The 21643-nt window shown below is 36.8% G+C and overlaps 1 protein-coding gene across 1 annotated transcript in view; it reads left to right on the forward strand.

Annotated features, from left to right (window-relative positions):
• Positions 1-3156: 3156 nt before the first annotated feature.
• Positions 3157-21643, forward strand: part of LOC105987562 — a 116217-nt gene continuing 97730 nt past the window's right edge. The window contains 2 exon segments of the mRNA XM_013018860.1: positions 3157-3314; positions 3316-3648. Of these exon segments, the coding sequence (XP_012874314.1) occupies positions 3157-3314; positions 3316-3648 (491 nt within the window).

Genomic DNA, 21643 nt, shown 5'->3' on the forward strand with positions numbered 1-21643 from the left:
CACCCTACCACTTGAGCCACAGCACAACTTCTAGTTTTCTGGTGGTTTATTGGAGATAGGAGTCTCACGGTCTCTCCTGCCCGGGCTGGCTTTGAACCGGGATGAACTGGGATCCTCAGATCTCAGCCTCCTGAGTAGCTAGGATTACAGGCGTGAGCCACCAGCGACCGGCACTACCTGTATTTTTTATTAACGATATCATATGATATCCATGTTTTTAAAATTGGCTTGGCTTTATAATGAGATAAATATACATTTTTTTTGATCAGTTATGGAGCTTGAACTCTGGGCCTGAGTACCATCCCTGAGCTTTGCTTGCTCAAAGATAATACTCTGCCACTTTGAGCCAAAGCTCCTCATCTGTTTTTTGTTTGTTTTTTTTTTTTCTTTTTTTATTGTGAAAATACCGTATAGAGGGGTTACAATTACATGGGCAAGATAATGAGTGCATTTCTTATCAAGCATTGTAGCCTCCTCCTTTGTTTCCCCTTCCCATCCCTTCTCATCCTTCCCCGGCCCCCCATCCAATCTTCCCCGCCCCCAGCGGCCCCCCCACCCCCGCACAAAAGTTGTAAAGTTCATTTTCGACATAACGACTTGTACATCTCATTGTTGCAATGGGTCCACCTGTATCCTTATTTAAACTATTTGTTTTTCTCCTTCCCCTCCACAAATTATACCGACGTCAAATACAGTGAAAGCAGGGGTTATACTGTGGGGGAGGAACATACAAAGCAACAAAGAAATAATCTTATAAATGTGTTAGAAACAATCGCATGAAAGAAAAGAATTCTAATATATATCTTAGGGTTCATTTCCCTAACATCACCTTATCTGACCTTTTCTGCTTGACTCAGACATATACTAGATATTGCAAATAAGGGAAACCATGGGACCTATGTTTCTTTGGGCCTGGCTTATTGGAGATAAAGGTCTCATAGACTTTCCTCGGGGGCTGGCTTCAAATGACCCTCAGATCCCAGCCTCCTGAGTAGCTAGGATTGGAAGCATGAGCCACCAGAACCCCACGAACTTGGACATTTTAAGATACTTGTGCTTGATTATAATTTGAATCCCAGATTAGAAATCAGGTCTATCTGATTGCAAATGTTAGGGGACTCATGGCTCCTATGGCAACATTCTCTTATGCAGGTTCCTTTCACCAGTGTCTTTCTTTCCCTCCATTCTCCATTGAATGCTTCCCTCCACTATTGAATCATTCTTTTCTTCTTCTAAGATCTATTACAATTTCATGTTAATTTTTTAAATCTCATGAATTTATTATATCCACTGTAGTCAAATTAGAAGATGAAGATTTTAAAATATACAGAACAAAATAAGATAAACATGCATGAACCAGAATTTTACTACCCAGTGACAATCACTATTGACTTTTCCAACGGAAACAAATTCAGGTTGCTACCATTCTTTTTTTTTTTTTTTTGGGTAGTCATGGGGGCTGAATTCTGGGCCTGGGCACTGTCCCTCAGCTTTTCAGCTCAAGGCTACCACCCTACCACTTGAGCCACAGCACAACTTCTAGCTTTTTTTCTGCTTATGTGGTATTGAGGAATCAAACCCGGGGCCTCAGGCATGCAAGGCAAGCACTCTACCACTGAGCCAACTTCCAAGCCTGCTTCCATTCTTTTTAATATATCCTCCAATTTGTCATCATCTTTCCATTTCTACTAGAGAGCATAGTGACCAGTATGTGTTTATTCCAGGTTTTTAAAAGCTGTGACATTAGTTGAATTTTATAACATATCTCTTAATCTTTTTAAAATGTAGATTTTAGTACAGAATATTTAATCATTATAAAAACATTCAACAATTACAATAAATATATTTTATGACAGGTGAAAGTCTCGAAGTTGGAGAAATTGGAGAATATGTATCTAATTACTTATTCACTTCTTTGATGGTTGTTCTGTTAATTTACATTCCTTTTGAAAATTTATTTATATCAACAGATACTCTAGTAATTGGATAGATTTAGATGTGTATACAAGGTTAAAAACAAAGGACAAGAGGAGAACCAGTGCCGCAGCAATATATACACAACAATATGTTGGAAATGATCTGTACAACTTGGGGAGCTGGGGGGGGGGAAGAAAGCAAGAGAAAAAAATGAGGGAAGGGGTAACAAGTTTGACAAGAAATATACTTATTACCTTACTTATGTAACTGTAACCCATCCCACTGTACATCACTTTAACTATAATAAAAAGAACAAAATTGTGTTTTTGTATGTATGCATTATAGTTAGCTGAAAAAGTACTACTTATTTTATATAACAAGTAGAGGGATGGTTGCAATACACCTTGATTTGGACATGACCACATATCATGTGGTCTCTATCCACATATTTCTAGTGCCTAGGAGAGTTCTATATATTAACAACTGTGGTCATAATAACCAGTTATACAAATTTGTTGAGACCAAGCATATATTATGAATCTAATCAAAGAACTTGATTATAATTTGAAGCTCTTTAAACTCTGAGCAACAACCGTGATTCTCCTAAATTCTTATGGGTGGGCATTTATGAGCCAGTTAGCTGTTAGTCAAAGTCCAGGCTAAAGTTAAGAGAAACAAAGTTCACTAATTGGTCTCACCAAGAATTAGTGAATCTTAACTTACCTAGAAAACAAATTCATGATTAAATCTAATGCCAAGTTCTTGGTCCATATTTTATATCTAGTTCTTTAAATTGGGTGGATTAGAAAACTTTGGTCTTTTAACACTGGGCTCTGATACACCCAGCTGCTCTGGAGTCATTTCCAATGGACAATGGAAATTTTTGGTAGGTAGATTATTGTTGGGAAATTACCATTTTCAGTTAGGAAACTATGGACTGGTGACAGCTGCCTGAAGATCTGAGACTCAAACAGAAAAGAAAATACCAAAACAAAGATAGAGGACCAGGAATTTTTGGTGGATGATAGAGGAACTCTCCTTTAGGATTTCTAAGTTTATGCTGGTTATCTATGAAAATCACTTATTCCTGGGACAACTCAGTATTCATTCAGTTGACCGCTGGATTCTTTGTATCATGTTTACAAACCAACAGGAATGAATATGTAGCCATCTCCTTTCCTAAGAAATAAAATAATAAACACAAATTTCAAATATTAAAAAATTCTGCTTTTCACCAAGATGGAAGCAAATGTAAAGAAAGGAGCTCCTGCCCCTCCTAAAGCCGAAGCCAAGGAAAAGGCTTTAAAGGCCGAGAAGGCAGTGCTGAAAGGCATCCACAGCCACAAAAAGAAGATATGCACTTCACCCACTTTCCGGCAGCTCAAGACTCTGGCTCTGAAGACAAACCAAATACCCTTGGAAAAGTGCTCCAAGGAGAAATAAGCTTGACCACTATGCTCTCATCAAGTTCTCCCTGACCACTGAGTCAGACATGAAGAAAATAGAAGATGACAACACACTTGTGCTCATTTTCGATGTCAAGGCAAACAAGCATCAGCTCAAACAGGCTGTGAAGAAGCTCTATGACATTGATGTGGCCAAGGTCAATACCCTGATCAGACCTGATGGAGAGAAGAAGGCATATGTTCAACTGGCTCCTGATTATGAGGCTTTAGATGTTGCCAACAAAATTGGAATCATAATTGAAATCATCAAAGCTGAGTCCAGCTGGCTAATTACAAATATACATTTTTTCCACCAAAAAAAAATCTCTCTTCCAGTAGTGAAAATGGGACACATTTACACACAGGGGAGAAGAGTGAGAGTAGTTTTTTTTTTTTTTTTTCAGTTGTGGGTCTTGAACTCTGGGCCTGGGCATTTGTTCCTGAGCTCTTCAGCTCAAGGCTAGCACTCTACCACTTGAGCCACAGCACCACTTCCGGTTTACTGGTAGTTAATTGGAGATAAGAATCTCACCGCCTTTCCTGCCCGGGCTGGCTTTGAACCTTGATCCTTGGATCTCAGCCTCCTGACTAGTTAGGATTATAGGCGTGAGCCACCAGCACCAGGAGAGAGTAAAAATTTTAAAATATCCTTTCTTTAAGAGATACATATTTCCTAGAGAAGAGGAAAACAATAAATCTATTTAAGAAAGATTTTTAAGGAGATCACATAAAGCCAAGAAGATACTGACCTAGACTGAATTACTAGACTTAGTCACTCCTTCATTATCTTTAAATATGATTTAAAAAATAATAGCTCAGATACACAATTGGAAAATAACCAAATGAATGCTTTACTGCCCTTCTTACTAAATCCAGTGGTCCCTTCAGAGCATTGAGTTTAACATAAACAAGTTATTTAGATTATGATATATTAAAATTACATGTTTGATGTAACCCAAAATAGTGAAGCACCAAAATTAATGAGAGGCTTTTCTTGAGAAGTTCAGGTATATTTATTTACTACGTATACTATTTATCCATAACACAGATATCACTGCTTATTCAGCTCATTAAGGAAAATATGGTTTTATTTTTATCCTGAAGGTATTAAGATTGCGCTCCCATTTATTTCATATGATGAAAGAAGATGTCTACTGGCATGATGGAGACATGGCTTTCATTTTCAGGTTTTACACTTACAGATACAGGAATATTTTCCAAATACTAGGTCTTGCGAAGCTCAAAGGAAGAATATTGGAACTCTGCAAAGCCAGAAACAGAACAACTCGAGAACAACATGCTAAGATAAATTACAAGGATTCTAAATGTAAATGTGAATATTTAGAAATTAGTTATGAAACAATGCATTTTTTGGTTGGCAAGGGAAGTTACATTTACCAATTGTCTTCTCTTTTTACACCTGTGTATTATCTGGTATCATTATAATGATACCAGAAGCTTTCAAATTTCTGTATATATAGTTCTGTTGAAATATATTACTTCACACTAGAGTAAATAAAAATGTAAATTGGAATATGTGGTACTAATCATTCCTACATTTGTGGGAGCACAGTGCCATAATATATTCTAAGGATAAAAGGATGGCATCATCACTTTTTAAAGAGCTACAAGGTGTATTTCCTTCTAGGAGATTTACAATGGACTTTTTCATATTAGATTTCTGGGAAATTCCTCAGTAAAAAGGAATAGCATAATTATTTTCCAAATGTATCTAAACAGGAAAAGTTTATAAAAATTTAACATCTTGTGAAACAGCTGTTTAAGGAAAGTATTTGGGGAAGTGCTACTGTAAAACAGTAATATTTATGTTGGTTAAAATTCCAGACCTTTTAGAACTCCCAAATTAATGAAAACCAAAAACTGAAAGAAGTAAAGAAACAGATGTTGGGAGTTTAGTTATGCTAGCTAAGCAAGTTGCTCATCAAACCCAATAACACAGCCCATGAGATTCAAATTCATGCTAGATGCTTTTTATTACAAGCTTTTCATTTCTACACAACTTTCAGAACAGCCAGATGGTGATGGTATCTTTATTTTTATTATAATTAACTATAGCACGATGGATATTTTTATGTTCACTGCTTAGTAGTTGGAACTGAAAATTATGAATTCATGATGGTCAAAGATCAAATATATAGCAAAATGACTCAGTATTTTCATGACCTATTTCTATAATATCATTGTGCCTTGGTTTCAACATTTATAACTTGAAATAATAGCAGTTTTTAACTGGTAGAGTTCTTAATTCTTTATCATCTGTAAGTCGGTTTAACTTATTATCTTAAAGTAAGTGTATAAAGGGGTTTTAATTCAGCATGTCAATTTGTAAGCACAATTCAGCTTGTTCAGTGTTATCTCCATTCTCCACCACCCTATCTCTCCCAACCTGACCCATCCCTCAAGTTACCTACTTTCATTTTCACATATATGTATATAGAGAGAAAGAATATTATGACTATATTTGCCCACAATTCCTCTCTGTTTGTCTAATCTCTTTCCTCTTGAGCCATACCCCCTTCTGATGAAAAAAGTGTTTCAGCTTCCTAAGTATTCATTTCAATAAACTATAAATTAGTTTCACAAAGGATAACAGATGTGTCCATTTACTCCACAAATCTGAAAGAGTTATAACTTTTGTCATGTATTGGATTTGGTTTGTTTGCATAAATGCAGATTGTCTTGTTTACCTTGATCAGAAGGTAAGTGAATTCCTAGGTGTCCACTAAACAACTGGAGTCAAAATCACAATCTGAAGTGGAGCTGTGGCTCACACGGTAGAGTGCTAGCCTTGAGCTCAGAGACAGCGCCCAGGCCCAGAGTTCAAGCCCCACGACTGACAAAAAAAAAAAAAAAAAAGATAAAAGAAAAAAAATCACAATCTATGTCCATATGGCTCAGGTTGATCTGCCTGTATACATTGATTTCATCAGCTTGCCTAAGTAACAAGATAATGAAAACCAATGCTTTAAGTAATTAAAGAGACTTTCACTCAAATAATGAAATGTCTTAGGCAGTGGATGGCCTGTGGTGCTGCTCCATGCTAGATGGGGCTACAGGCTAGGTGGAAGCCATAGGCTGGGTAGAAGCCATGGGTCGGGTGGAGCCTGTAGCCCCACCTATCCTACTCAGCCCAGGAATGTTGCCTTGATGACAGGACATTGCTCAGACTCTGGACATCATGCTTATATTCCAGGTAGGAAGCCTAGCATACACAACAGGTGGAAGACCCATTCTAGCTGAGTCTTTCCCCCTTACAGGGAATTTTACTGGAAAACCCCAAACTCTGAAGGGACCACTTATGACTCCATAAGCAGGTTTGAGCCTCTGTAGTATTATTCATATTGATCTAAAGAAAAGTTATCTTGTAGCTAGGCACCCCATCAAAATTTAAATAGGCTCTTTGGTATATTTTGTATTTCATGTTCAAAGAAGTGTTTCATTAAGCCACCTCTTTGGACACTTAGACAAAATTGTCCTTCTCCACTTGAGTATTATACAAACTTCTGCTTCCTCAGTATTCATTTCAAGTTACCCATTCCCCTGTGAAAGACTCCCATCTCAAGTCTGGCAGATTCAATCTCCTTTGTCTTTGTTTCATATTCATAGCACTCTATTATAGCACTCTCATATACACTAACTCAGTAGATGGAGATCATTTGAAGGCCAAGATAGATGGTTTATATACGGAGGCCAACAGTAGCAGTTGGTTTACTATAATTCCTTAATAAATGTTTATTGAATGGTAAATGAACAAATGAATATATAAGACTTGGAATGAACAATAGATGGATGAATGAAAAGCAGAATATGCATCTGTTAGATAAATACATGATTTTAATTCCTATATTCTTTTCTATTTATCATTGAGGAAAATATGCCATATGTTTGGACAGTACAGGGAATGCCATATATATGTGTATATATGCACATATGTATGGCCATATATACACATGTGTATATATGTGTATACATGTATATATATATACAGATGTGTATAGACAGATATATACACATATACATGTAAGTATATATACATGTATATGCCATATATGTATATATACATATATATATATTTCCTCTTCTTCTTGAGGATTCATGGTCTTTATCTCTATTTATTCATCCCAGAAAAGGCTTGGTTCAAAGTAGGGTTTTAATAAATACTGAATGAATGAGCAACGAATTAGAATGAAAAGAGAGCATGCTCGATGGTTAGCAGGATGCTTTCATCTCTTAAAATTCCAAGCAGTATCTCATTAATGTCATTGTTCTGAGTGAATAATTTAAGGGCACAATTGATAAGTAATTAACAGTAACAATAATTATTGCTCAAGTGATGCTATGTTGGAACCTGCTATTTTAAATGTCTTTTAAAATATGGGGTAATTGTATTGATCATTCATACTTAAATTTTCCAATTCTAAAACCAAAACCATGACATTTGACTGTAGCACTGTAAGAAATAATTTTTATTACAATTATTACAATTGTAAAAAAAAAAACCAAAACACCCTCTGCCCTCAACACAGTAGTGTGTTTTTTTAGAAGATTTTTCTCTCAATGAAGAAGGAGGCATTCTATCTAATTTGTATATTATCTAGATGTCTGTATCTTAAATGTTAAGCTGATAGGTTCAGGAGCAATATTACCCATCGTCTGTGAAGAGCTGAATTCTCATGGGATCCAACACACATCCCACACAACTTAACCATTCTTTCTCCTCGAACATGGAAGTTTATATAATACAGTAAATTCAAGTCTAAAGGCAGAAAATTACAAATTTAAATTTCACTCAAAATAGTCCTCGTCAGAAATTTTTTGTGTATGAATCCATAAAGCATAGAGAAGCAGTCCAATCTGTTTCGAGAGAGAAAAGGGCCAGGAGTTGGCCTCTTTGTTAAATAATAGTGATAAAAGAGGGCTTCACCTACAAGAAGAATGTGATCTCTTATTCAACACATCTGGGTCCACAATCTGGAGACTGCAGTTCTTCGACTTAGACAGTCCACTACAAATTCAAGAAAAAGAAAGATGCATACAGAGGACATACTTACCTTTTTCATTCTCAGCAGATAGCATAAGCAAAGAAAGTGGGAATCAGAAGCAAGGAATCGAGATGTCCTATCTTCCTTAAATAGGGTGCAAAGAAAAGAACAGGTTCTGGAAATGAAGGGAAGAGCAAGAGGCAGAGCACGTTTCAATGTATTATCTCCGGAACATTGGAAAGAAACCACCTGAGGGTGACCTTACCTTACCTCCCAATATTACTCAGATGGTGCTCTCCACTTTCCTGAGTATAGAGTTCCTAAGTCATTTCTGTTGTATGTATCACAGCCACAGTCCAGGACAGCTATGACCAGGCAAGATAGGGTGACAGAAAATAGCCTGACTAGTAAACAAATTTAGGACCAAGCAGAGGCCCAGTTTCTAGGATGGTTCATTTGTGTTTGCAAGGTCTAGAAGGGTAGAGAAGAAAAAAGTAGAGGGCATCATGCTCAATAATTATTCTTCCTTACCACCATTAAGCCACTTGTCCCCCAGTTGCAGACCCAAGGGGCATCAGCTAATAAAAATATCATGGTGCCAACCAAGCAACATTGGTTATATTTTTGAATTATACTAATAATACACATTTGGATTCTTGACACTCCCCCCGCCCAGTTCTGGTCAGGTTCTAGAGTAATATTACTTATTGCTCTGAAGATCTAACATTTTAGTGGGAATTAACTTTGTAGCCTCTAATCTACCCTATAGTTCACCATCCTCCCACACTACCCACGGAGGTTTATGTAACATATTACATTCAAGTATAAGGACAGAAAAATTTAAAAGTACAGGGAACACCAGATTTAAATTTCACCAGAAATAATCCTTGTCTGAACATTTTTATGTATGAATACATAATGCATAGAAAAGTAAACTTAAGCCCATCTGAGAACAATTCTGTAAACTTGAGGGCTGTAAAGAATGAGAACACTAATGCTACCACATATCAGAATTTATTTCACTTTCTAGCACAAATACCATTACATTAGGTTTTAGAAACTTATTTTTAAGATCAAAACAGGTGCTCTTTTTTATATATTCCTTTCCTTTCTAGACATGCCCAAAGGGAGTTTACAAAGCATGGAATAAGAAGATACTTTGGTAATAGAAAAAAGATTACTATTTTTTTAATTTTTAAATTTATTTTTACTAATTAATTTCTTTTATTTTTAAATATAAATTTTTACTGTACAGATACTGTACAGAGGGGTTACAGTTACATGAGCAAGGTAATGAATCCATTTCCTACCAAGCATTGTTACCCCCTCCTTTGTTTTTCCCCTACCATCCCTTTCTTCCCCACCTCCCCAACTCCTCCCTCCCCCACCCCTCTGCAAAGTTGTAAGATTAGTTTTCAACATAGAGTCTTGTACAGCTCATTGTTACAATGGGTCATCCTGGATCCTTATTTCAGCATTTTGTTATTTCCCTTTCCCTCCCCAAATTAGAAAAATGTATATACAAGATGCAGGACACCGGCATCAAATACAGTGACAACAGGGGTTATACCATGGGGGATGAACATACACAGAGACAAAAAAAAATGCTTAGAACTCAAAAAATTAAATCCCACAACAACAAATCCTCAAAGAAACAACCTCCCAATTAATAAGTGGGCTAAAGACTTAAAGAGAAACTTCTTTGAAGAGGAAATAAGAATGGCCAATAGACATATGAAGAAATGCTCAACCTCCCTAGCCATAAAAGAAATGCAAATCAAAACAACATTGAAATTCCACCTCACCCCAGTTAGAATGACTATAATCAAGAAATGTAATAACAACAAATGTTGCAGGGGATGTGGTCAGAAGGGATCCCTACTGCACTGTTCAATCACTTTGGAAAGCAGTATGGTGGTTCCTCAAAAGACTCCACATAGAGCTCCTCAATGACCCAGCAATCCCACTTTTGGGCATTTACCCAAATGATCACAAATAAGGCCATACTGAAGCTAACAGCACAATTATGTTTATTGCAGCATTAGTTACCATAGCTAAGATATGGGACCAACCCAGATGCCCCTCAGTAGATGAATGGATTAAGAAAATGTGATATATAGATATATACATGCATGCAATGTAATTCTATGCCTCCATCAGAAAGAATGATACCGCCCCATTTGTTAGGAAATGGAAAGACTTTAAAAAAAATTTATTAAGTGAAATAAGCCAGACTCAAAGAAATATAGGTCCCATTGTTTCCCTTATCTGCAATAGCATGTCTAGGACAAGCAAAAGAAGTCAAAAGCTATGTACATATAACCATATAACCTGATGCTAAGTGAAATGAAACCCAAAATAGGGACACAGTGATTTTCTCTTTCTTGTTGTTCTTTTTAATGTACTTATAATGTAGTAATTAATTTTTTTAATCTTTCAGCCTTACTAAAAGTCAAACCTAGGGGGCTCATACAATGGTAGGCAAGCAATTTTCCACTGACTTCAATCCTGACCATGTATTTGAAAGTGTATTTTATGTGAATATATGGCATTCATAAGGAATGAACAATCTTGCTAATGAAATTTAACAACACAAACCTGTAATAATGATAGCAAAATGAAGCATGAACTCAATTGCTTAGTGATGTGTCATGGACTAGATGAAAAGTTACAAAGTTCAAAGGAGAATTCAACATCAAGGAAGGTCAAAGAGATTATACTGTCATTTCATTAGAAGAAACTTATGGGCTGGGAAGGTGGCTCAGTGGTAGAGCGCTTGCCTTGCATGCATGAGGCCCTGGGTTCAATTCCTCAGCACCACATAAAGAAAAAAGTCCGAAGTGGTGCTGTGGCTCAAGTGGTAAAGCCTTGAGCTGAAGAGCTGAGGACAGCGCCCAGGTCAGAGTTCAGGCCCCATGAATAGACACCTCCCCCCCAAAAAAAAGAAAAGAAAATTACAGAGGAGGGAGATAGATGAGTGGAAAAGGGAAAGGGTAGAAGAATACAGTCACAATGTACATATGTGGGATTTTGATGTGACTGGTGGAGGAAGAGAAGGTGGGAAAGTGAGAATTATGGAAGGGGTGACTCTAAGATGCATTATGTACGTACAGAAAGTGACATGTGTATGTAAATTATGTGACACATATGTACATATGAGATTACAACCCACCTTGTACAATCATTTGACAATAAAAAGTAAAAATTATTAAATATTACAGAAAGATGTGATGTAGATATGGACATTCTGAGCTAATCTGGTGCCATAGTTAAAATAATCAGAGATAAGAACAGGCAAGTAGATGTGGATTGACTGTCCATAAAATGCTAGACAGAGGTTCTTATTCTTCAGGAGAATAAATATAGAGGATTCTATATAGGTTAATGAGCAGGTGATTGGCACCTGGAATCAAATTTTAGGCTGATTTTCCTGTTTGGGGATGAAATGACTAGAAGAAATGGAGGAGGTTGCGATGGAATCAATAGTAGCTGGAGACAAAAGCAAAGAACAAGGATGGGAGGAAATCTGAGAAAATTAAAATAATGAATTGATAGTGCTTAATGACAGAAAGATTAAATAGGATGGCTGTGCATTCTGACATTCCCAGAATTATCCAGTTCCTATCTGTGGTAGTAGCACTATGAATGTTGATCTGCTCTTTTCATGTGAATGTTTATAACTTGAATGTGTATATATGTGTGTGTGTGTGTGTATGTGTGTGTGTGTTTGTATTTATACATATATATATATATATATATATCTCCTAGAGAGAGATATGGTTTTCCCTTTTAGTGCTGCCAACAAATACAAGGAAGATGGCCATTCAGACCTCAAAATGATTAGAGGGATGAATGGCAGGATTTCAAATGCCTAACAAACAGTTGAGATGAAAGACAAACAGATGCACATTCTGGAAAGTGGTTTTGATGTCATTTGCACTTTTCTTTTGTCAATGTCATTTGTACCAATCTCTGCATTTTGATTTTTGGGTGTGAGGTGTGACAAAACAAGGGCATCTATGACATCCAGACACATCCGCTGTGAGTTGATTGCCCTGAAAGCCAGGGAGACACCGGTGGAAGACTCCCATTCAGAGGGTGTTTTCAACCAGCTTGCTCTACTCCACCATAGACTGCAGTCCATTTTTCATTGTTCTATAAAACATTTGACTATATCTCCTCTAATTTAGTCACTGCCTGATATTAGTGCTGCATGCCCCCCTTTACCCTCAGTTCTATTTCCACAACCTCACCCCCCCATCTTCCATACCATCTCCTAAAAGCTTTTCCTCAAGCTTTCCTACCGCCCACTTTCTACTAATGTCCTAATGACAATTTCTAACTTCCTCATGAAGCATTCCTGACAGAACCAATATTCATGCACTGTGGAGCCAATGGGTTTACAGCAAGCATTTACTGTAAATGTGATTCCTACTCAATCACACATTTGCATTATATCTCCTTTATCTTTGGTCTTGTCTGGTGGCTCTTTAATTAATTATTCTATAATCTAAGTCTTCATATCTAATCTTCTTTAGGTTTTTTATCCTCTGGACTACAGACCTGGCATATTTTCCAGTGAAGATTATAGCTCTTTACCTCTTTACTTGGTGATATATTTCTTAAAAACAAAGCAAACACTTTCAATGTTTCAGATTAGGGAAGGAATTAAAATCTAAATACATTACTAATGACTTTTCAGAATATTATTTTAATTTTGTACTGTAAGCTGTGTCAAATCTATGTGTTGTTTCAAAAACATTGGACACAAAATATGGATTCCTTTACCTGCATAGAAGATGTTTTTACTAAATAAAATAATAGTGATGATAATATTTATACTTAAAAATCATTCTCTTTGTGTGCTGGGATTGGGGCTTGAGCTCAAGGCCTGGGAGCTGTTCCTGAGTGTGTTTGCTCCAGGCTAGTGCTTTACCAGTTGAGCCACAACCCCACTTACGGCTTTTTGTTAGTTAATTGGAAATAAGTGTCTCACTGACCTTCATGCCTGGCTAGCTTTGAATTGCTACCCTCAGATCTCAGCTTCCTGAGTAGCTAGGATTACAGGCTTAAGCCATCAGTGCTGAGCTAAAAATCACATTTTTTAACTGGTATTTAATGCCCTAAGCCATAATGCATTGAAGGAAATAGAAAAGTCAACTTTTAAATTTGGAGCTTATGTTTCACCAAATTAATAAGGATATAAATGGATTTACATTTTCAGGATGGCAATGGCACTGAGTCAGGATGCATATCTTTCCTGTTATCAATGAATACATCAGTGGGGTTTAATTGTTTTCTCACTGAACAAAGGAAAGATATTTGCCTCTCTCCCATCTACCACTGCTATAAGTGAATATAGTCCTTGAAGCCTTGTATGCTATTACATAGAATGCCATCTCTCCTAACACAGGAGGTGTTAGGAAAAGAAAAAAATGAATTACTTCCAATTCTGCACAGCAGTTCTGCTTTAAGTTGTATGCTTATGATGAGTTGAAGAACAGAATTTGGACCATGATATATATGAGTCATGTGATTTCTATTTATTTATTATGATAAAAATTCCATGAAATTTTCAAAGGTATCACTCAGATTCTGAATGTAGGGGTTTCTTGTATTGTTTGTCCATTTATTGCGGAAGACAGCCAGAGTAGATTGATCAAGAAGTTAACCTTCATTAGCTTCACCAACAACTTCCATACAGTTAGGAGTAATCTACTGAACATCCTCCATCTCTACCTCCAGAAACATGAGTCATGTTCTTGTAGTTTTAATTTGTACTTAGTCTGTACATTAAAAAGCCCTGTTACATAGCGAGGCATCTATGTTTGAAATTAATAGAGTGGCATGGGAAAATATTTTACTGTAATAATGCATCTCTGATGTATTTAGGGGAAATTGAATAGCATTTTATTGACTAGGATCAAACAATCTCTAATTATCACCCAAAGGCACAAATGAAAATTGCAGCAAGTAGAGATGGCATTAGGTTGCATCACAATAGACAGGCAGTATTTTGGCATAAGCCTGGGCATTTCCTTGACAAAAGCTCCAAAAGGAAATGCCTGGAAATATACCAGAAGAGGTATGTGTGGAATGGTTTGTTTTTGTTTGTCAGACATCTTATAGAAAGGTCTTAGTTGACCTTTACTTTTATCTCTGACTCTGTTTCTACCACGTTAGCTTTTCTTGTTTTTCTTTTTTTTTTTAATTGTGAAAATACCTTACAGAAAGGTTACAATTACATGAGCAAGATGAGTACATTTCTTATCAAGCATTGTTGCCTCCTCCTTTGTTTCCCCTTCCCATCCCTTCCCATCTACCCCCACCCTCCTCTTATCTTCCCCACCCCCCACCCCCAGTCAAAGTTGTAAAGTTCGTTTTTCCACATAATGACATTGTTGCAATGGGTCCACCTGTATCCCTATTTAAACGATTTGTTTTTGCCCTTCCCCTCCACAAATTATACCACCACCAAATACAGTGAAAACAGGGGTTATACTGTGGGGGAGGGACATACAAAGCAACAAAGAAATAATCTTATAAATATGTTAGAAACAATCACATGAAAGAAAAAACATTTGAATACTTATCTTGGGGTTCATTTCACCTAACATCAACTTATCTGACTTTTTCTGCTTGACTCAGACATATACTAGTTATTGAAAAAAAGGGAAACCATGAAACCTAGGCTTCTTGGGGACTTAATACAATTTTTTCCAAGTCTTTCCATTTCCTAACAAGTGGGGCAATGCCATTCTTTCTGATGGAGGCATAGAATTCCATTGTGTATATATACCACATTTTCTTGATCCATTCATCTACTGAGGGGCATCTGGGTTGGTTCCATATCTTAGCTATGGTAAATAATGCTGCAATAAATATAGTTGTGCTGGTAGCTTTAGTGTGGTCTTGTTTGTAAACATTTGGGTAAATGCCCAAAAGTGGGATTGCTGGGTCATAGGGGAGCTCTATGTGAAGTCTTTTGAGGAACCTTCATACTACTTTCCGAAGTGGCTGAACAAGTTTACACTCCCACCAACAATGCAGTAAGGTTCCCTTCTGTCCCCTCCAGCATCTGTTGTTATTAGAGTTCTTGATTATAGCCATTCTAACAGGGGTGAGGTGGTATCTCAATGTTGTTTTGATTTGCGTTTCTTTTATGGATAGAGAGGTTGAGCATTTCTTCATGTGTCTATTGGCCATCCTTCTTTCCTCTTCAGAGAAGTTTCTCTTTAGACTTAGCCCACTTGTTTTTGGGGGAGTTGTTTCTTTGTGAGGATTTGTTGTTATGGGATTTAATTTTTTGAGTTCCAGGTATATTTTAGATGAGACCCTTGTCTGTTGTATGGCTAGTGAAGATCTCCCAATCTGTGAGCTTTCTATTGATCTTGCTTGCTATGCCTATCAATATTCCAACCTCATTCTTCAAGGAAATAGAAGAGGCAATCCAAAAATTCATATGGAACAATAAAAGACCCCATTAACAGAAAGAACAGTGCTGGAGGAATATCAATACCAAATTTCAAACTCTACTACAAAGCCATAGTAATCAAAACAGCTTGGTACTGGCACAAGAACAGACCTCAGGATCAATGGAATAGAATTGAAAACCCAGAAATGAACCTACAGACATATAGCCATCTAATCTTCAATAAGGGAGCTAAAAAAAATAGAATGGAAGAAAGACAGCCTCTTCAGTAAATGGTGTGGGCAAAATTGGTTAATCACTTGTAGAAAACTAAAGCTAGATCCTTATGTATCACCCTGCACCAGAATCAACTCCAAATGTATCAAAGACCTCAGAGTCAAAGCAGACATCCTGAAAACATTACAGGATGGAATAGGAGAAACGCTAGGTCTCCTTGGCACAGGCTGAAATTTTCTTAATAAAGACCCAGAAACACAATAAATCAAAGAAAGGTTGGACAAATGGGATTCCATGTTAGCTTTTCAACAAGCCTCAAATAACTAGAAAGCAGAGCTAGATGTTTCCAATTAATTGAAATGCATAGACTAGTTTTTCTTTCCAACTTTTTATAAAATATAAAATCTGTCCATTTTTAATCTGCCTTGCATGTACCTAATTACTATATCTTGAATGCACAGAAATCTGTTTAGCATAACCACTTTGTGATTCTAGGAATCAAATCTAGGATCTCACACATTCTAGGCAAGTGTCTTATCACTGACTATATCCCTAGCCCATTTTTGGCTAGGGTGTTGATATTTCATTCCCCTGCATGGAAACCTCAAGATGTACAAGGAACAGTCTTTCTTTGGGACAGAACAGGCTTCCTTCAGGATCTGACTTAAACTTGCCTTTCCTGTGACTCCTCACTTCATAGCCTGAGAAAATCACCTTCAATTCCCCACAGTGTGCCATATGTCTTTCACATCCCTGTGATTCTTGTCCACAGAGCCAGTGATTTTTCAGATCACAAATTTTATTATTTTACTGGATGGCTTTTTAAACCATGATATAGCTTTATTGACATTGTATACAAGTCTTCCCTGACCCGGACAGCCTATCTCTGCAACTCTGACTTAGTGCACTCTTCCCGTATCTTCACTTTTGTCTAATATTCTTCACTTACTATTATAAATTTTCTTCTGAGCCATACACTCCTTGTATGCATAGCTTTTCAGAAGCTGTGGTTTCATTTTCACTTAATTTAGATATTGCCTACTCAGGTACTGGTGGCTTATGCCTATAATCCTAGCTACTGAAGAAAAGAAATATCTCTACTCAATTTTATAGGACAGGTTAAAGAAGAACAAATTAAATCCAAAATAAGAACAAAATTATTAGTAGAGCATATATCTGTAAAATGAATAACCGAAAAAGAATGGAAAGGGCTGGTTAAACCAAAGAATGGTTATTTGAGAAGATTAATAAAATTGATAAGCCTAGACAAATGAAAATAATGAGCACATAAATTATTAATATCAGAATGGAAAAGAAGATATCACTACAGATCTTACAGATGTTAAAAAGACAACAAAGGACTATTATGAGCACAACTATTCTTACTTAGATGAAAACTCATATGAAACTGATTAACTCCTCAAAAGACAGAATCTACTCAAGATGAAACAGGTAAACTTAATAGGCCTATATATGTTTTAAAAAATTGTAAATCAAGTACAGTTATGAATATTTGCAATCCAGATACTTGAAAGGTGAAAACCAGAGGATTGATATAGACTTTAGATGATAATGATGTATCAGTGTTGTTTTATCAGTCACAGCAAAGGTACCAAACTTATCAGGCTGTGAATAATGGAGAAGGTTATGCCAGAGCAGAAGCAGGAGTAGGAAATCTTTGTACAGTCTCTTTAATTTTTAGATAAACTTAAAATGTCTATCAAAAAATAACATCTGCTTGGCTCTGGTGGCTCATGCCTATAATCTAGCTACTCAGGAGGCTGAGATCTGAGGATCACCATTGGAAGCCAGCCTGGGCAGGAAAGTCTATGACACTCTTATCTCCAGTTAACCACCAGAAAACCAGAAGTGGAGCTGTGGTTCAATGGTCCTGTGCTAACCTTGAGCAACAAAAGCTTAAGGACAGTTTCCCTGCCCTGCGTTTAAACCCATATATTTTTTGGGGGGTGTGGGGTTGGTTGTGGGGTTTGACCTCTGGGTCTGGGCGCTGTCCCTCAGCTCTTCAGCTCAAGGCTAGTACTCTACCACTTGAGCCACAGCACCGTTTCTGGTTTTCAGGTGGTTTATTGGAGATAAGAGCATCACAAAGTTTCCTGCCCAGGCTGGCTTTGAACCTTGATCCTCAGATCTCAGCCTCCTGAGTAGCTAAGATTATAAGCGTGAGCCACCCATACCTGGCTTAAATCCATCTGTTTTTAAAAAAAGAAAAACTGATCTCTGTCTTTTAAGAGTTAACAATGACATAGAAGAAGCAGTCAAATTAATTGACAAAGAATAGCTAACATTTTTAAAGAAATTGCTCTAAGGAAGGTGTTATTCTAATTACTTTATAATTTCATTTATTATTTATTTATAAACAGAGTCTCACTATGTATCTCAGGCTGGTCAGCAACTCCCTAGATAGGTCAGTTTGTCCTTGGAGTTGAATTCCTTCTGCTTCAGCCTCTCAAGGGTTGGAATTATAGGCAAGTGCTGCTTGAAATCCCATTTACAATTAAAATTGCACTTGAAAATGATCAATTCCATTCTTTACAACTTGTCTAAGTAGATAGTATGTTTTTTGTCCTTTTTCTGAAGATGAGAAAACATAGAGAAGATAGAGAGGTCATGTGCTCATCTATAAAGAACTTGCATAGAGCTGCAGTGCTGAGGTATGAGCTCAAGAAGTCTGGCTTCAAAGCCTGTAAATTCTTTCAGCTACTCAAAGACCTTATCTTGCAGACTTTTAGCGTGATACATAAAATAACAGGATACACACCAAACTTCATAATACATTACAAAGAAGTACTAATTTTGTTGAGAAGGGTTGGGTGAGGATGTTGCAGCAGACGATGAAAATTGTACACCACTTGCAGCCACAAAAGCTGTCATGAAGGTACTTAATCTCCCTCCATCTACAGCTTCACCTTTAAAAACTAATGACAATGGAAGCCACATCTCCTGTCCTTCATATTGTAAGATGGAAACACATAACACAGTAAGCCTGGTCTACTCATGGATTTATTTATATGGCTTGACCAAGTGTACTCAAAAATCATAAATAAGAAAATTTGAAAACAAAAAGTTTAAAACTCTTTCTCATGCTTTGTGCAGTCACACATGGAGAAGCTCTTTGTTAGTCCCACATTTTCATCTGTTGCATTCAATCACTGGCATGTTCCCTTGTTTTTAATTTGTGACAAGACTCCCGAAACTACAGATGTTGACTCTGTCCTGCTCCCTCCCTACCCAAAAAGCAAAGTAAAAGTTATGGTAATTCTTCCAAGACCAAAAGAATGTGCTTAAATGATAAACTGAAAAATTTTAGACTTCTTGGAAGGTGGGATTTCTTCAGTGGTATTTGGGCATCTTTATGGGAAAATTGAATCCAGTATCAGAAGTACTGAAGAAAATGAGCATGAAATAAAACCTACTCGGGTATTATTTTAATACTCCAAACAAATCACACAATTTAATCCCTTGGTAAACTGTAAGAAAAGTAGGCAGCAGAGTGTTCATGTTGGACAAAGACTCAGGTGAAGATTCCAAACAATAGCTCCTCTTAGTGTCGTATCAAGACCCGACCCCTTGTTCTTGATATAATGGAGAATAACAAGCGAGTTTATCTAGACCACTTGTATTGTCTGCAATTTATTCTTTCTAGAGTGCAATGTAAGGAATCATTCATTTATATTGCTTCTGCCTTGATCACAGTGACTAAGTCACAATAAAGTCATTCTTATTTCCTTGAAAAACAAAACTAATTTTTCATAGTTGCCTCCTTGGCATCCACAGTTACCAAGGATCTACTATAGATGTTAACATGTTTTTCCCAAATGCCTGCAAGAATGTTAACAAGTGCTCCTAGAAAACTGTCATTCCTCCAGAGTTAGAGACTGCATTTCTTGCCTTTGAACCTGAGCAGGTCTTTATGTCTGCTAGTGTCTGAGGGAAATGGTGCTTTGCACTTTCTGAGGCAAGTCATAAAAAGTAACTGAGCTTCCAGCTGGCTCTGTCTTGGAATGCTTGATCTTGAAATCAGACTGTGAGGATGTCCAAGCCACATAAAGACACTCATACCAAGAGGAAGTAAGGCTCCTGATCCTGACCCGTGGCCAACTATAACTTCCCAGCATGTGAGTAGCCCATCTTGCAAGCAGATTCTTTGGACTTCAAATGAATTGACATTGGGTGAAGCAGAGACCTGTGTAAACTGTAGACTCACGAGTGAGATAAATGGTGTGTTTGGATTTATGTCATAAAGTTTAAATATGAAGCAAAAAGTAACTCGAGTATAGACCACAATACATGTTTAATTAAAATAGCTATTTTTTTGTAGCAATACTACAAATTTAGTGTTAGAGCTACAGATCTATACTGGAATTGGATTTCCTGGATTATAAATCCTATGTTTGCTACTTTTTAGCAGCTGCAGCATCCACACCCAACCCTTCTCAACAAAATTAGTACTTCTTTGTAATGTATTATGAAGTTTGGTGTGTATCCTGTTATTTTATGTATCACGCTAAAAGGTCTGAAAGAATTTACAGGCTTTGAAGCCAGACTTCTTGAGCTTATACCTCAGCACTGCAGCTCTATGCAAGTTCTTTATAGATGAGCACATGACCTCTCTATCTTCTCCATGTTTTCTCATCTTCAGAAAAAGGATAAAAAACATACTATCTACCTAGACAAGTTGTAAAGAATGGAATTGATCATTTTCAAGTGAGATCAACATCTACTCCTAGCTTCTGTGGCAAGGACTTCATTCACATTCATCCATTTGTTCACTCCGGAAATACTCATTAAAGAATCACCTTGAGTAAGTCAAAAGAAAAACCACTCTGAACACTTAATGAAAGAATAGCCAAAATGCAGTGAAGGGCAACAATAGATATATCTGAGGAATAATGCTAATTGAGTTGACGTCATGAGTACTTGTTACATGCCAGCCATTCAAAGCTCTGAATGCTTCATTCTATTAGCTACAGTAGTCCTCAAAGACAACCTATGAAATGGGTACTTCGTTATATAAACAAGGAAATTAATGAGCAGAGAAGTTAAGTTATGTATCAAAGTTTTTAAAAATAAAATTGCTGCTATGTATTTTGGATGGTAGTTAAGTTGTGTGATTTGCTCCAAGAATATCTTTCTGAAGGGTTGGCTTCTTCAAGAAACTCTCTAAAGAGATTCGAGTAGAAGAGAGGTCAGCCAGCTTTTTCTTTACAAGTAAGAATTTAAATGTTGAATGTCTTTTTGCGACTAAGAGCACCCATTGTGGTGGAAAAATAATCTAGTTGCAATACATATACACACCTACCTGGCTATGTTTTAGTATGCTTCACTTAGTCATTGAAATTTTCATTTGACAATTTCATATAACACAAATATTACTATTCTTGTATCTCATTTTAATTTCTAATGATAATAAAACTATTGTTGGCTCATAGGGAATCCACTAAAAGGCAGAGAATTGGATTTGGATTATAACTACCGTTGATAGAGAATACAAATCATGAGTTCCATTAAAAGACAATGGACCCCTATTTTCACTGTATTTGAAGTTGGTATAATTTGGGAAGGGGAAGGGAAAAAATGCTTAAATAGGGATAAAGGTGGATCCATTGCAA

The sequence above is a fragment of the Dipodomys ordii genome, unplaced genomic scaffold (assembly GCF_000151885.1).
Source record: "Dipodomys ordii isolate 6190 unplaced genomic scaffold, Dord_2.0 Scaffold3, whole genome shotgun sequence".
Classification (NCBI taxonomy): domain Eukaryota; kingdom Metazoa; phylum Chordata; class Mammalia; order Rodentia; family Heteromyidae; genus Dipodomys; species Dipodomys ordii.